The 17883-nt window shown below is 39.5% G+C and overlaps 1 protein-coding gene across 4 annotated transcripts in view; it reads right to left on the bottom strand.

The window, feature by feature from the left end:
* Positions 1-17883, bottom strand: part of GABRB1 (gamma-aminobutyric acid type A receptor subunit beta1) — a 400975-nt gene that overhangs the window by 236273 nt on the left and 146819 nt on the right. For all 4 annotated transcript variants that reach the window (XM_065907309.1, XM_065907310.1, XM_065907311.1 and 1 more), the window contains one exon: positions 10610-10830. In XM_065907309.1, coding sequence (XP_065763381.1) covers positions 10610-10830 — 221 coding nt within the window. The remainder of the gene's footprint in view (positions 1-10609; positions 10831-17883) is intronic.

The raw sequence follows: 17883 nt of genomic DNA, 5'->3' as shown, positions 1-17883 counted from the left end.
GGGAAGGGTAATCTCACCGTACAGTGTGACGAGTATCTGGAGAGAAGCTGTGGTGCGGTGGGTAACTGGAAGTCTAAGTTCCTGAGCCGGAGAGAGGTGCTACACAACGGTGCTTTATTTAAAAAAAAAATCTGCTAGTGGGCGGCAGGATAGGATTAAGAGGAGAGAATAGAAGAAACCAGGTAGAAAATTTCAAAGTAAATGAAGCATGACTGTCAGAGTCTAATATTTCACCATGCTTGGAAATGGTGTCACTGGTGACATGATAGCAAAGATCTAAAGTTCATGACATATTTCTAAGCTATTTGGTTTTGCTTGCCGTTTTTGTCTCCCTTTCCCCCCTTCCACCTACCCTTCTTACTGTCTTTCCTTTCTTCCTTCCCCTTTCCTTCATTCTTTCTTTCATTTTTCCTTCTTTCCAGAGCATACACATTTAACATCATTATTTCACATTAATCCTGACTCAATCAAGATTAAGAATTTGAGGAGATGTAGTTCTTTTTCAGATAATTTATGGTCACTTTTTTTACTTAATCTTTTACATCAATTTAATGATGGAGGTTTAACCATAATGGCATAGCCACAGGTCACATGACCACAAAATAGTATCTGTAGTGTATAATTATTTAAATTGCTCATTTAGTATTTGAATTAGTCATAATACTATATTTATTTAAAAGGAGACCCTAACAAAAATCATTGAATCATAAAGTTTTTCACATTTAAGTGAATAAAGAGTATTAAAAATTAAAAAAATTGAGAGGCAGAAATAACAGCCTGTTCACTGGAGAACATCTTAAATAGCTTTCTCTGTACTCCACTGATGAAATTCTAAAATATAAGGCAACCACATTGTGAGGTGAATAACAATACTGTCTTCCTTGGTGGGAATTATAGAGTCTGCAGGCATTGCTTCTAATAAAGTGAGCTACCTGTTCTTTATGCATGCCCTGCTTTTCCTCTCTTCCATTTGAAGTAACACATTTCTTTCCCTTAACAGAATGCATTTGTCAATATCAACCAGTCCTCTTCTGCAAACACTGCATCAGCCCACTTATTTATTCCCTGAAAGTCGACTCAACAATATTTTTTCCCAGCCTATCTCACAGTCAGCCCTGTGTGATCTACCCAGGAGTCTAGAATGTAATCATAACTGTCTCTACATGGAAAGTCTATAAGAAAGAGATTTTTTTCAGGGTATACAATCAATATAGAAAGTTAATATGAAACATTTAGGACCCCAAAATTGCTTAAAAATCAATAGTGGTGGGTTTTTTTTTTCTTTGAATCTATATTATCAAGATAATTGCTTCTAATTTACACTTGGCTTTATCATGAAAAACAAGGCAGGAAGAGATGATCCCTCAAGGAATAGTTGGAAACCCTGCTTTTCTTTTATATTCATCAAGCGTAGCCATTGATTTTACTCTCATGCACAGCTCATGGGCAGGGAGTGTCAAGAACATCACAAAAATCGATTCAGAGTAGAGCTAGTAAGCAAATACAGCAACAGAGTTCTCAAAATCCCCATCAGGCCACAAGTTTTGGGTAAAGATTTGATTCATTTCTGAAACTTGAAGCTTAAGAAGCATCTCTTTGGAATTTGGAGTCATTGGTATGTATGAGAGAACCCGACAGAGCTGTGTACATTTCATAAAGCGCACACACTTGGCAGAGCTATTCCCATTTTTGCTGTGTGCCCCCTCTCATTATTTTCACTTCTATAATGGTAAGCAACAAAAGCATCTTCTACGGACAACTATCTTCCTAGAAGTGATCTTCAGGAAAAAATGCTAAATACAAGGCACTAACAATTGATATTTCTGTTTAAAAGCTACTATACATACTATTAGCTATTCACAGATGGTAAAGAGTCTGCCTGCGACGCAGGAGACCCAGGTTGGGAAGTTCCTCTGGTGAAGGGAATGGCTACCCACTCCAGTATTCTTTTCTCGAGAATTCCATGGACAGAAGAGCCTGGTGGGCTACAGTATATGGGGTTGCAAAGAGTCGGACATAAGTGAGCAATTTCCACTTTCATACATATATAGATATTGCTATGCCCGATGTCCGAATCCCCGAGCGGGAAGAAAAAAAGGCTTCTAAGACAATGCAACTCGCAAAAAAGGGAAGTTTATTACTGACTCGAGCCAGGGCCTTCTGCCTCACCCATCACAAAGGTGCAGGGTCAGAAAAAGCCCCGAGCCCAAGCTGTTAGCAAATTTATAAGATATGCATAAGCAATTAGTAGCTGGCTTAAGCAGATTGGTTACATGTTTGCAAAGCAATTCTATTGGTACAGACTTTCACGGGCTTTTTCAAACCTGGGCGTTCGCGGGCTTTTCAGTTTTCCCTTTGTCTCTTACTGGGCGCATATTGATTGGCTGGCTCCAGGTTACCTGATGGGGGTAGGGAATCTTACCATTTCGGGGGAAGCTAAAACTTAATCCAGGCTGCCTGTCATGGTATTAACCCTGGCAGCCTCACAGATATGATTACAAATAGCAGGACAAAGTAAATAATCATGTTATTACATTAAGAATTAGTGTGTTCAATGAAGAAAAAAGAAACAAAAAACAAAATCAAAGAGGCTGAATAAAAGCCCTGAAATTCTAAATTTGAATTAGAAACATCAATATGAACCCCTGATGTATTTTATCCCCTTCTGGGATACAGAATTATCAATACAAGCCGACGTGCCCGAGGCCAGGAAGCTATGGACCATTGAGGTCATGTTGAGAGAACGCAGGTGCCAACTCAGAGAGGCCGCTGCTGGCCAAAGGTCAGACAGAGAGGGTCAGAAATAACCACAGCTGCAGTGGGCTGACACAGACACACTTGTTATTACCAGGGACTTCACAGTGGTAAACACATAAGCAACCAAACGCCGCACCGAGTGGTCGTGTGTGGGGGAGCTCCAGCGAGCAACTTGTTTTGGAAACTGCCACATAGACGGAGCCATCAAGCATTGCTCTTACCGTCACTGAACCAGCTTGACCGCCAGACCGCCAAACAGTTGGTGAGAGGAAGTGCTTTAGAGAATAATCCAGTTAATAAATAAGGAGAGGGTGGTAGAATACTGTCATTACGTAAGCTCTAAGTAGGTTTGGGCAAAGACTATCAGTGGCTGCTGAAACTGTTACTGTTACGGGCTGCATCGCGCCCCCTAACTTCGTGTGTTGAAGCCCTAATCCCCAGTCCCTCAGAAGTGGCCTCACTTGGAGGTAAGGGCTTCCGGAAGTAGTCCGATTAGAGTAGATCACCGGGGTGAGCCCTAACCCCATGTGACTGGGGTCCGTACAGGAAACGGGCTGCACGGCGGCGCGGGCAGGACGTGACGCAGGCGGAAGTCGTCACCCGCAAGCCCGGAAGAGGGGCCTGGATTGAGCCGTCTCTCGCAGCCCGTGGTCGGAAGCAACCGTCTGACTCCAAAACCCTGAGACGGTAATTTCTAAGTCACTCATTTTGTTACAGCAGCCCTAGTGACCAAATGCCGTCTATGGGGTCGCACAGAGTCGGACACGACTGAAGCGACTTAGCCGCAGCAGCAGCAGCATGGGGCATAAAAGAACAGATGTACAAGTGGAAACAATCACAAAAAACAGCACAGTTCTTTAAGAAAAAAACTTTCTAGGGAGAAAATAAAGGAATAGGAAACATTTAGAGCAAAAGAAAATTTAGATAAATGTAGCAGCCAAATCCAAGGTGTGTACCTGTTTGGACCTGCTTTTAAAAAGTTAATAATAAATTATGAGACAGGAAAACTTAGGTTCGCTCTCCTACTGTTGATATCCGTAAGGCTAAAATGATAATAGTACAAAGTGCACAGTGTTATGGCAAAGCTTAAACATGACAATATAGGTGGAGCACTTAGCACAGCGCTTGCTGCTGCTGCTGCTAAGTCGCTTCACTTGTGTCCTGCTCTATGCAACCCCATAGACGGCAGCCCACCAGGCTCCTCTGTTCCTGGGGTTCTCCAGGCAAGAGCACTGGAGTGGGCTGCCATTTCCTTCTCCAGCACAGTGCTTGATGTATAGAATAATTTCAATTATGTATATACTTGGGTATTCATTGAATTCCTGATAGAGTTGTTATCAGTATTAGTTAGAATGACGTGACATGCACATTCTACTCTGTATGTGCTTATGGTGGGGCACACAAGCCCACATACACACTCTGCAATGTATGGGGTCTCAGTGTGAGCCAACACTGAGCTGGAATACTTTAAATGACCCCTTCCATTCCTCATCCTCATGTAGCCCTTGAAAGGTCACCTTTGATGGGAGATGCAGGAAAATAACATTGTGGAAGTCTGAAACAAGAGCCAAGGCACGGGCTAGGAGAGGGAGGCAAAGAGCATTTTAAGGCAGTTAAATACACCACTAAATGTCTTCTGAGAATTAGGTTGTTCCTTGCCTTCCATCTTTGAGGAAAGATAAACACAATCTTTCAGCACCCACAGGGCGAGGCCTCGGAGACAATCTGTGCTTTTCAGCCAGCTGGATCATGTTTGGACAAGAGGCAGTACACATCTGGTCCTTAATAGTGAAGATGGTTCTTCGGTTAAAAGCCATCATTTAGACATAGGAAATGCTGCAGCTGACCACTATTGTGAGTTAGGTCACTGCATCCTACAAATTTTCATTTCAATTTTTCAAACATTTATTTGGTTTGAGAAAGAGGATACAAAGGTGAAAGAAATAACAGTTTACTGTTTCAACAAATATACAATCTTGTTTGCATCACAGGAAAATAACTCTAAGACACGGAGAGATAATACATCCTAAGAGAGTTATAAATCTCATGGGCCTTTAGGAGATTAAAGTGAAGTAAGGTATCAGATGAGAACAAGTTTTTATCTGGTTGAGAATACTGTAAAATTCCTTGTGAAAAAAATGGGGCTTGAGAGAGGCTTCTAAGGAAAGAAGAGAGATGAGGAAGTGGTGGAGAAGGGGAAGCTATATGGGAATAAAGAAGAGAGGGCATTTCAGCAGGGCTGGAGGGTTGCCACATGAAATATAGGGTGCCCAGTTAAATGTGAATTTCAAGTCAAGAACTAATAGTTTTTGTATAAGTATGATCTAAAAAAAAATTGGGATCTACTTGAATTTGAAAGGCACTAGATGTGTTTAGAGAAATAAATTGTTTTATAAAAGTTTAGGTTTCATAAAGAAAGAAAATGTTTGAAAGACACTTTGGTCATATGCAGAGGGTCTCAGCTTCCAGACAGGGGAATGAAAACTTAATTTTATGGGGACTGCAGAGATTTTTGGTTTATCTTTTTTTTAATGTGGGATTGATATGATCTGACATGCACTGTAGGAAGAATATGATGAAAACAATGAGAACAAGTAAAATTAAAATGGGAAGTTGGCCAGAGTGGAGCTGTTAACTGAGGTGATGGGCGGTTTGGACATGGCAGTGCTCTAGATAAAGAGGACGCAACAGATTGGATCTTGGGACAAAAGAGGTCGAGAGTCAAAGACGCCTGCATGTCTGTGTCTATTGACTATGAGGCTGATGTCTTTTGTTAGTAGTTGGGTAAGGAGGAAGAGCTGATTTTAGGGAAAACAGATAATGCAAAATAGGGGTCATGTCAGTAATAACTGTCAGGGCAAGCCTCCACATACAGACGCTCGGCAAACAATTAAAAATATTTTTCTAATCTCAATGATTTCATATTATAGGTATTTAAGCTGTTAAATTCAATGAGTTGTTCAAAATTCAAGGAACCCCTCTAGTTTACAACCAGAGACAAAAAACATTGAGAGAACAGCAAAAAGACAGAAGAACAAGAATAATGAAAAAATTGTGCTTGGAAATTCTGAAGTCAAGGTAAATCAATACTCTTAAAATCATCCAAAGAGGTCAAGACTATAGACTGAGAACCAGCAATAATTCTGGTAATTTTTGACAGAGCTGTTTTAGGAACGGAACACAGGTAGGAGCCATGCCTTTGGAGACTACAGAATAGATGGATGGTGAGGAAATAGAGGAAACCAAAGCTATTTGAGGAATTGTGCTTGAAGACAAAAGAGAAGTGAAGGCACCAGAAGGGGAAGATTTAATAAAGAAGAGAGCAAAATCTGAAGAGCGTCCAACAATAAGATTAAATGCAGACGTGGAGAGATTAGCCGTGGAAGGAAGAGAGAAACTTTCTCAGAGTTCAGTGAAAGAAGGGGAGGACAGACAGAGTTTTAAGGATTTGACATGTGACATTGAGTCTGTCAGGGGTGTTTGACGGGAAGATTCCTGCGAGCTGTCTCTCGTGAGTCCTTCTCCCTCTTCAGGTGGAACAGCACGCTGCTCCCGGGGACTGAGGTCACTGTGTGAGGCAGGCTTGGTCTCCTTTAGGAAACATTCTCCTTAGGACGAAACTGCTCAGTCTCGCTCCCCTTTCTTGAGATATGGATTGTCTCCTGGCCTTGTGACTGACATCACCCCTTGTTCCCTTGGTAATGGTTGCTGTACATTTGGTTTTCTGATCTCTATCATTCCCAAAAGAAGTTTCTTGTACCACAGCCTATATATACTCATAGGAAAATCATTAAAGCACCTTTGCTCCATCGGAGCTTAGGTCCCCGGGTCTTTTTTCGTCTCTCTCTCTCTTTCTCTCTTTTACTTTCTTATTGTTGACTCCGTACCACCAGGTTCCGGTCCATTAAAGGACCCCAACAGAGTCAGCTGATACTTGGTCTCCACTTTGAGTAAGAAAGGAAGTGACATAAGCCTTGAGAGGAGCAGGGCGGAGGGCTCAGGCTCATGGGCGTAAATCTCATCGCCTGCCACATCTTACAGCACGTCACAGACGTCCATCCTTTATATGGATTCCTGGCAAACTGGAAGAGGAAGTAATAATGATTGCAGGGTTATTTTTTGGTGTGACACATTTTGCTGCAGCGAGGGAAATCGGAGCTTAAGAAGCACAACAGAGTCTAGTCATCTTCTCTGTGCTGCATACCTTTGCACAGGAGCACCGGACCTCTTCAGACACTTCTCTTATTTTAGAGATTTACAGAACTGTGTGCCATCTCTGGTGTGTAAAATGTGATTTGACATAGGTCACAAAAATAGCAAACAGCTAACTCTATTCTTGTGTCTTTATATAAACTAAGTCATAGCATCTCACACTGAGTTTGAATATAGCAAAATGTGGATTCCATTTACTGATATGGTCTTATGATTTTGGAATTCCTGATTAAAGGGCTTTTCAGGTACATTCAGAAAATCCCATTGACACCATAATTCCTTTAAAAAAAAAAAACCCCAGTGATACATGGTCTCAATTCATAGTGACTGTAGCTGGACTTATGGATAAAGCAAGAAGTTTCAATCTCCCGAGTCTTTGTCTAGAATCGGTATGGTCATAACTATGTCAATACCTATGTTATACTATAAGGATTTTCTGGTGCATGGGCTTAGGAAGTGACAATGGCAATTATTATCAAAAAGGCAATTACAAAGAGAAAAGTGAAGATTGTCTTGTCTAAGCCTAGAAAATGTTATATCGGAGGATTGAAAATGAATAAGCCATGATATAGAATCATAGAAGCAATGAAATTGAGATTTGAAAGAGAATTTAGGGATGATTTTGTCCAATCCCTGTCTCTTTAAGGCTGAGTAATCTGAAACTCAAAGAGGAAATAGCTTATTGAAGGGTACAAACTAGTCAGGCCACAAGTGTCTTTGGCTCAAAGTCCCAGGTGCCCCCACTCTGCTGCAATGACAAATTTCTACCCAGTTTCTGGATAATTATTCCCAGGGACAGAATAATAGGTATACTGTACATAATACACGCTCAGTGAATGCTTTCTCAGTTGAACAACTGTACTCTGTCACTGACACATGCAGGAGTTAGAGGAACACCTTACTATACAGCTTTTCCACTAAGGCTTATACCATGGTAAGGCCATATCAGGTACAATAACTTAAAGAAATACAGCTTAGTATTTACATGTACTAACATACTCGTTATTTCACAGAAACTTCCCAGTAATGAATCAGATGTCATTAGCCCACTGTTGCACCTGGTAAAACTAAGTAAGGCTCAGTTTATAACTCAAGGTCAAGCAGTCAGAGAATGAGCCCAGCTTTGAGCCTGTGACTCCAGATTGCCATGCGTTCTTTGTTACACCTTAAGGTTTCTCCAGGACATTTTTCACCTCCAGGGAAAAGAAAACCTAATCTGTGAGGGACGAGATAGAAAGACAGAGGAAGGGAAAAGTAGTAGAACTGATGTGAGGCTTTTATAGAGAAAACTAATGCCAGAAAGAGAACAGAGACCAGGTAGTAGATGAAGGATTTGTGTTTTCTTTGACAGATCCGTTGCCGGGCTCCTCGCTGCAAAGTCATGGGCTGGCTCCAAAGAGGAGAAAGCAAGGCTATGCAACTTGGAAGAAGGCGTTGACTTTAAGTGTGTCTGGAAGACAGTGGGGTGAGAAAAGCATGCCATTCTCACGGGAGTCGAGATCTGGACTTTAATGCTAATTCTATCATTTGCTGTCCCTTAGATCAGGCCCTTTCCCCTTTTGGGCCTCAGTTTTCTTAATTTAAAATGAGGTTCAAATGTTCAACTTCATGGTTCTCAATTATCTTTCTTCTTTTGCAGCATTGCCATTGGTAGAGACTGCCAATAATTTAGAAAAAATTTGAAAGTGAGACTCTGTAAACCGAGAATATCACCCACAGTCCTACTTGCAAAAAACCTAGTTTTGTTTTTTTTTAAACAACTTTTTATATACAGTTGAAAAATCACATACAGTGAATGTACACATTGCAGCCCATTAGCCTACTAAGTTGGGTCATGGGTTATACAATTATTCTCCCAGAAAACTTTATAAGGATAATTCATCACTTTGTATCTTAGTTATATAGGATGGAAGCCACATAGGTAATAGAAAAATCACAACTGATTTCCACTGTATGACCATCACTAATGACTATCACTGTGCTTTTGGATTAAGAGATTTTGTCTGTAGTAATGTCAGTATACTCAAGAGACTTGTCAGTTTATTTCATCATTTTTTCTGAGAGGATTTTAGGTCAGAGATTTTTAACTGGAGTTGACAGTTCCTTGGGTACTGAAAGGGTGGGAAAATTCCAAAGATTATTTTGCCAAGATCAATTGATACTATGTCACTGTGCAAAGGACGACCAAAGCTATCAGCTAGATAACCAACCATCAGGTTAAGTTCAAAAGTTTTATCACAGATGCATTCTTTTCACTTGCATATGTTTACAGATATCAGACACACATTAATTGTAGACTTTTGGCCCTTAAGTACAGTTTTAGCTAGGCACTGATGCTATATAAAAGGATTTTAGGGTGCTTATGACCACTCTAAAAGAATAGGAGAGTTTCATCAGCTTCTCAAAGGGATCACAAAAGGTGACAACAAAGGTTAAAGAACCACCACACTTCATATCCTACAATAATGTTACAATTCAGATACTTTTTGGTAAAACTGGAAGCTGATTTGAATTATAGCCTAAAAGTTTTCGTAAACTTTTAACTACATGAAGGTTAGTAATAGACCTCTATCAGTGTACAATACCTCTTTTATACTGATTCTTTACTAAATAAACAAATACAGTGTGATGAAAAATATTGCTGAGAAAAATAAAAGATAAATAAATAAAGATATATTCATGGATTAAAAAGCTTCATAACTTTGTCAATTCTCTCTGCACTAATGTAGAGATCTCAATTATAATTCCTGCAGACACTTTTGGATAGAAATTGAGAAGTTGATCCTAGAAGTTATATAGCGAGATGCAAAGGTATAAACATTTCCAAAACAATCTTAGCCAGTGTAAAATTGAAAGACTTAAGTGACTTCATGACTTACCTTATAGATATGGTAATTGAATAGTGTGATATGGTAATTAAATAGTGTGATACTAAGGATGGACATAGAGAACAAAGGAACAGAATAGGATCTAAAAATAGACCCCACTTATCCAGTCAAAGGTACCAACACAATCTAATGAGAAAAGCAAAGACTTTTCAATAAATAGGGCTAGAATAACTGGATAGCCCTATGGAAAAAAAAATGAACCCTAACCCCTACCTCATAAGAAACAGAACAATGAACTTAAAGTGGATCATACATATGAAAAAAAAGTGAAAACATAAATTTAAAGGAATGAAATCACTATGAATCTTCTCAGAGTCACCAACAAAATATTTTCCAATTTCTTCAGAATATTGTTTTCCAATGCATAATAATTTCATAATCAAGTAGCTACACAGAATACCCAGGAAACATTGAGTCTGGGTAGACCTGAGATAATTAAGCGATTGCTTAAAAAAAGATGTAACCAAGAATAAACTAGATGTGAAATCTGTCTAGAAAAAACATATGACTATTACTATGTTTATTATTTAAAGGTAAGGACAAATCATTTACCTTTGATGAACAAGGTTGTCTCGCTTTAGCTCAAATAGTTCTAAAGAGATCTTCCTGAACTTTAATCTAATTTTATTATCAAGATTGGAGGGTCTACATGTTTACCTACCTGCCTCTCTCCCTTCTGCCCATTTCCAAAAGTAAAAGTTAAACAACGACGTGCGCAACAGCAATAAAATATGAAGCACAAAGCTCTTTACCGGAGTCCGTAGAGAACTGTTCCATCAGGATGCAGGCGGATCATGCGATTTTTCACTGTGACCCCATGCACAAAGGATTTCTTGTCATTCAGAAAGTAGGTGTCTGGTACCCAGAGTTGATCAGCCACCCTGTTGTCTAGTGTGAGGTTTAGTGGGATTCCAGAATAAGACAGCCTTTTGTCTTTCCAAGACTGCTGGAAATACATGGTGAGAGTATAATCCTGTAAAAGAAAGGAAACCAAAAAAAAAAAAAAAGAATTTTACCATCATCATCATCATCGTCATCTTCAGCTAAAAGCCTTTTTGTTAAGAACCTGATAGCATATGTACTGTGGATGCCCAGAGACTCAGCCTTCTGTGGTCTGCTATGAGGTCGCATCTGAACATGCTGTGAGTGGCACCTCCAAGTATAAGGCAGCCAACAAGTTAGAAGTACTAGAGCACGCAGAAGCATTTGTACCAATATAGAGTAAATCCATTTAATTGAATTTTAACTTTTGGAGTTAAGGTCATGGAATCATGGGGAAGGCCGTAAAGGGAAGTTGTACTTAGAGATTTATGGTCACAAATATCTACCCCTGGGCGTTGTATTTATAGTACTATTTTGAAGGAGTATGTTTGTTAAATAATAACTAAAAGTGGCTGTGCTTAAAAGATGTGCTCTAAACTGCAAATACATCTGAATGGATAGCGTTGTTTACCTTATAAAGGTTATCAGTTTCCATTACTTGGATTTTTCTAGCAAATTATGCCTTGTCTATCAGTCATAAAAAGCAGTTTATGTAGAACATGTGGATGGGGAGATGCACTTGGCCTGAGAGCGGACATGAGTGCTGTGTGCTTGCTCACTTGCTTCAGTCGTGTCTGACTCTTCACCACCCTAAGGACTGGAGCCCACCAGGCTCCTCTGTCCATGGGGTTCTCCAAGCAAGAACAGTGGAGTGGGTTGCCATTCTCTTCTCCAGGGTATATCCCCAACCCCGGGGATGGAACCCAGGTCCCCTGCATTGCAGGCAGACTCTTTACCATCTGAGCCACCAGGCAAATTGTCCATCAAAAGAATAAGAGGTCACAGTAACATCATAAAGGCTTAAGTTGTGGGTCCCCATATCATTAAAAAAGATGGTTCACTTTTTCTTTTAAAGGACATTTATCTGTCAATAGTTTTAGCTGAATGCATTAGCAACAATTAAGAAAACACAGCATAACTCCTGCACAACTCTGTATACTGACATTGTTTTATATATATATATATGTATGTATGTGTATATATATATATATATATATGTATGTATGTATGTATGTATATACATACAACTCTTTGAGAAACCAGCTGAGCCACAAGGGAAGCCCATGAAATTAAAAGACCCTTGCTCCTTGTAAGGAAAGTTATGACCAACCTAGACAGCATATTAAAAAGCAGAGGACATTACTTTGCCAACAAAGGTCCGTCTAGTCAAGGCTATGGTTTTTCCAGTGGTCATGTATGGATGTGAGAGTTGGACTCTAAAGAAAGCTGAGCGCTAAAGAATTGATCTTTTGAACTGTGGTGTTGAGAAGACTCTTGAGAGTCCCTTGGACTGCAAGGAGATCCAACCAGTCCATCCTAAAGGAGATCAGTCCTGGGTGTTCATTGGAAGGACTGATGCTGAAACTCCAATACTTTGGCCACCTCATGCGAAGAGTTGACTCATTGGAAAAGACCCTGATGCTGGGAGGGATTGGGGGCAGGAGGAGAAGGGGATGACAGAGGATGAGATGGCTGGATGGCATTACCGACTCGATAGACATGAGTTTGAGTTGGTGATGGACAGGGACGCCTGGTGTGCTGCGATTCATGGGGTTGCAAAGAGTCAGACATGACTGAGTGACTGAACTGATTTGAGAAACACTGACTCTGCTCAGGCTTTCCTGGTGGCTTGGACGGTAAAGCGTCTGCCTGCAATGTGGGAGACCTGGGTTTGATCCCCAGGTCGGTAAGATCCCTGGAGAAGGAAATGGCAATCCACTGTAGTACTCTTGCCTGGAAAATTCCATGGATGGAGGAGCCTGGTAGGCTACAGTCCATGGGATCGCAAAGAGTCAGACACGACTGAACAACTTCACTGGTTCACTGACTCTGCTCATGTCTTACATCTGGGTAAACTGTACTTCATCTAGATCCCTATATGGATATTCATGCATTTCTGAAATATCCTAAATAATATTGTCTTCAATATTTATTCTGAGCAATGAGTTCCAATGTCCTTTAACCACTGTATTCAAGAATGTTTACATTGTTTACTCAGAAACAGACTTACAATAATTTAATTCTTTCTTGTTCAATGAGAAGGACATTTGCTCAATATTATTCATACAATATCCCTTTTATAGGTCTAAAACTTTTCCCACCTTACCTTCACTTAACAGAAAAAGAGAACCCACAGGGTTACGTACACTTCTCAATTGCTAACATTCTCATTTGCATACTCTTCAAGTTGTAGACATCATACCTTTTTTCATGCAGTACAACGGATTGGACAGATTCTGAGCCTTAGATTCTAAAACATCTTGATGCCAAAGTCTACCACTTATAGAGCTATGTAACCATGAGCTACTAACTTAACCCATTGTTATCTCCAATGTCTCACTTCTAAAATAAAAATAATAGCATTTTACTGGCTTATTGAAAACATTGCTTAGGAAAATTAGGATGCAGGTATTTTAGAAACTAGCATGCTAAACAAATATATTATCTTCAAAATTGTTCACTGCTGTTTAAAGATTAATATCATACTTCCAGACTACTTGGAATGTACATATTTATTTTCACAAGCATTACCACTTTTAAAGAGATGTTTATAAAAGATCTTGTAGGCAGAAAGACCCCAGTAACCATGAAAATAAGCACTTGTCCGTGTTGTAAGTCTTGTTGGGGTCTTATTTGTAATTCAGACAATGTAATATAATTAATAACTATCTCAAGACACATTATTGTAAACATTGGCACTGGGATCAGCATGACGAGCAATGGGTTACGTTTCACTGCCCGTGCTGAATGGATGCTCGTTAACCTCCAGCTCTCTTGAGCGCCGCAGAGGATTTCATCACAATGAGACCAGGAGGCAAAACCCACACGCTGCATTCTCCTCATTAAAAGAAGTTTTACTGTGTGATGAGGAAAAACTTACTGTAAAGTACAAATGATTGCGATGACAGATAATATTCTATTAACTAATGTTATAATTAAAATATGCTTGTGGTAAGTAAACAGTGGAGAGTGGGAGGAGAAAATAACGTCAGTTTGAGTAACTGCATAAATTAAGTGCAATCGTGTGTGCGTATGCACGTGTGTGCGTGTATGTGTGTGCATGCACATGTGTGTATGTGTATATGTGTGTGCCTGTGTGTGCACACATGTGTGCCTGTGTGCGTGTGTGTGTGCATGCACGTGTGTGTATGTGTATGTGTGTGCACACACACTTGTGTGCGTGTATGTGTGTGCATGTGTGTGCCTGTGTGTGTACACATGTGTGCATGTGTGCGTGTGTGTATGTGCATGCATATGTCCATGTGTGCGCGTGTGTGCGTGCATGTGTGTGTGCGTGTGTGTACTTTTCCCTTTCCTTTTCTGGAAACTCTTGTTTCCTGTAAAGAAAGACCTATACACATGTACTGAGATCTTTGCTCTATACAACTCACCCTGTTTTCAATAAATATTGACTAAACATCACACCATGTTTCCCAATTAAAGCAGTAATTTAGTCTATTTGCAATAAGAAATCATTCAGTGGAAATTTATGTTGTTGTTGTTCAGGCGCTCAGTAGTATCTGACTCTTTGTGACCCCATGGACTGTAGCATTCCAGGCTTCCCTGTCCTTCACTATCTCCCAGTTTGCTCAAACTCATGTCCATTGAGTCAGTGATGCCATCCAACCATCTCATATTCTGTAGCCCCCATATCCTCCTGCCCTCAATCTTTCTCAGCATCAGTGTCTTTTTCAATGAGTCAGCTCTTTGCATCAGGTGGCCAAAGTATTGGAGCTTCAGCTCCAGCATCAGTCCCTCCAATGAATATTCAGAGTTGATTTCCTTTAGGATTGACTGGTTTGATCTTGCAGTCCAAGAGACACTCAAGAGTCTTCTCCTCAGCACCACAGTTGGAAAGCATCAGTTCAATGCTCAGCCTTCTTTCTGGTCAATGGATGCTAGTATTTTACTCTAGGAAGTGGGTGATACAGAACAAGTACCTTTTAAGACTTTTCTTATGCATTTCTAGGGTTATCATCTTAACCTAGGACCTGATTCTATGATAAATGGAAATATGGACCCATGAATTTGATAACCTTCAAAAAACTTTTTGAAACTAATGATAATTGTGATGATAATTATGCACAATATGGCAATACTTAAAACAGAGTAATATCTCCATCCTATGCATATTTTACCACAAGCATGATAATAATTTCCTTCTAGAAAATGCTATATGCTCTGTGGTTTCCATGGAGCTTCATATATATTATAACATTTCATTCTTACCACCTCATGAGATAGGCAAATTCTCCCTAAGAGAATTCATGTTTACATCTCGAAGAAACTAGTTTCTGAATTTTAAGTAAATTTTTTTTTCTATCTGCACTTGAGTATAAATATTAACAGTCATATATATCTGCATATGATAAAGCCTAAGATATCCTTTGGTGTATTCTGCTTTTTAGATGAAAAAGAAGGGCTTAAAATTGCTGTATTTTTTTTTTCTAACACAACAGATTTTCTACTAATTCTTCATTAGGTCAAAGTGCGAGCCCTCCAGGGAGGATGGCAAGTTTTCAGAAACAAATGAAGGTTTTGCTACTTTGCCCAAGAACTCTAATATCATCTTCCTTCCAGGTGTATGATACGTGCTCAACTACCTTTCTCAAGGGGGCGAGCTGCTCCTTGACAGGACGTGTGACACATTTAGAAACAATGGGCCATAGGAGATTCTTTGACACTGAAGCACATTGATGGGATTAGCTGGTATGAGATTCCTAACTAAATTGGTCAGGCTAATTCAGGCATGAGAGAATTTGATTCATTGAAGAAAAGCAGGATAAACAATATCAAGTCAGAAATTTCCAAAACCCATCCTTTTTAAATCTAAAAATGCTTAAAGAAGTAAGAAAATATTTCTAATAAATGAAAGCAGTCCTTTTGGAGAATAAATGTAATATTTTTTATATACTTATTTTTATTGAAGTACAGTTGATTCACAATTTAGTTTCAGATTTGTGACTCAAAATTTTTATAGATTATACTCCATTTAAGGTTATTACAAAATATTTGTGATATTCCCTGTGCTGCACAATATACCCTTGTATCTTATTTATTTTATACACAGAAGTTTGTACCTCTTGATCCCCTACACCTATCTTTCTTGCCCCTCCCCTCTTCTCTCTTCCTGCTGGTAACCACTAGTCTATTCTCTGTGTCTGTGAGTCTGTTTCTGCTCTGTTAGATTCATTCATTTTACTTTTTAGATTTCACACATAAGTGACAACATACAGTATTTGTCTTTTCAAGATATGTAATCAACTTGTGTCCATCAGCAGATAAATGGATATGGATACACACACACACACACACACATATATAATGTCACTCAGCCATAAAAAGAATGGAATTTTGCCATTTATAACATGGATGGGCCTAGAGGGTACTAGGTTTAGTGAAGTGAGTCAGATAGAAAAGGGTAACATTCATTTTAGAGCAGTAGTTTTAAACTGGATGATTTTGTCAGCCAGAGCACATTTAGCAATGTCTGAAGACAGTCTCACTTGTCACAGCTGAGAGTACTGTGTGTGCAGCTAACATCGCGGAGAAGAACAGCCCTGACTCCGATGGGATCTATTCTTTCAAGCCTTAATCTCTGTGCTCTGCGGCTGGTGCTTAGTCATGCTGGCTCTGCGCCTTTGTAAGAGACTGTTTCCCATAGCGTGAAACATGCGTAATAGCCCTTCATGATCTGCCTCATCGGCTTGACCTTTGAAGGTTTAACACTTCTCCATTTAGACTGAGATGAAAAGTTGCAGAGCAGAGCATACAATTGTCTTGTTGGAGGTTTACAGGAACCATGGTGACCAGACCTATGTTGACAGCTGAAAACACAAAGGATTCTGGCATCAAGAAGTCTACAACAAACAGTCCCACTGCCTCGCCTTTTTTATGAAAGAAGCCTGGATTCTAACTTGAATAAGATGGTTCTTTGGGACACTAGTCTGCCATCTTCTCACTTTTCTGGCTTTCTGAATGAAGCCACTATTCCTTGCCCTAATACTTCACCTTTTGATTTATTGGTTTGTTGTGACCAGTAAGAACTTGGACTTGGTAACACTAGCATCTATGGGGAGTGGCCAGGTGTCCTCCCCAGCCTAATACACTGCACTGTGCGTCCCCTATAACAAAGAATTAACTGACTCCAAATGTCAATAGTGTCAAGGTTATGAACTCTGCCTTAAATGAAAATATCTTCCTTTCTAGTATCAGTAAGATAACTTTATTATCAGTAAAATAATATCCTCAACATGTCTACTCAAACGTTTAATATATTCCTTAAAACTTTGTGTAAGGAATGCTAACACTAGATGGTTCATAATTTGCCACTTTAACATAAGAAATCATTGACAAAAAAATCCTTAATTATCTAGCATCAGAGGAGTGAAAAAGTTATGTGGTTTTGGCAAATATATTGAGGTATATATTTTAACAAAATGAGCTCTAAGAAGACTGCATAGTGGACTGGAAAAGTGAAAGTCTCTTATTAGCTGCCTCCACAATCAGCACACAACTCAAACCAATTCAATAGTGAGGAGACAAAATATTGATTTAACATCTAATAATACTGCATCTACTCAGAAGGATCATATGAGCAATCCCTCCTTTTCAAACTGTGAAGAGGGAGAACTTATATCCCTTGCACACATTTGTATTTTATATTTCATTGATTTGATTGCACATTATGCATCATAAGGGGTCCCAAGCACACCTCTCTGTTCCTTATAAAACTTTTATGTCATTTTAGTTGAACTCTGAGATCCAGTCTTTCCAAAACTTAGGTTACTTTCCCCCTAAACTGATTGTAGCCGAGCTGTACATCACTTCTACAGAAACTTCTGTGGTGGAAACTGCCCTGCCTGCAGTTCCTACTATCTGAGTGTGACCACGTTCTATATCACGTGATTCTGCACTCCTCCCACCTTTGGAATGAAGAGTAGATATCTAATTTAAGAACAGATGATTTATAGGCAGTTGACAA

The sequence above is a fragment of the Muntiacus reevesi genome, chromosome 16, assembly GCF_963930625.1.
Source record: "Muntiacus reevesi chromosome 16, mMunRee1.1, whole genome shotgun sequence".
Classification (NCBI taxonomy): Eukaryota; Metazoa; Chordata; class Mammalia; order Artiodactyla; family Cervidae; genus Muntiacus; species Muntiacus reevesi.
The sequence above is the reverse complement of the archived record's forward strand: the minus strand, read 5'-3'. Positions and strand labels throughout refer to the sequence as shown.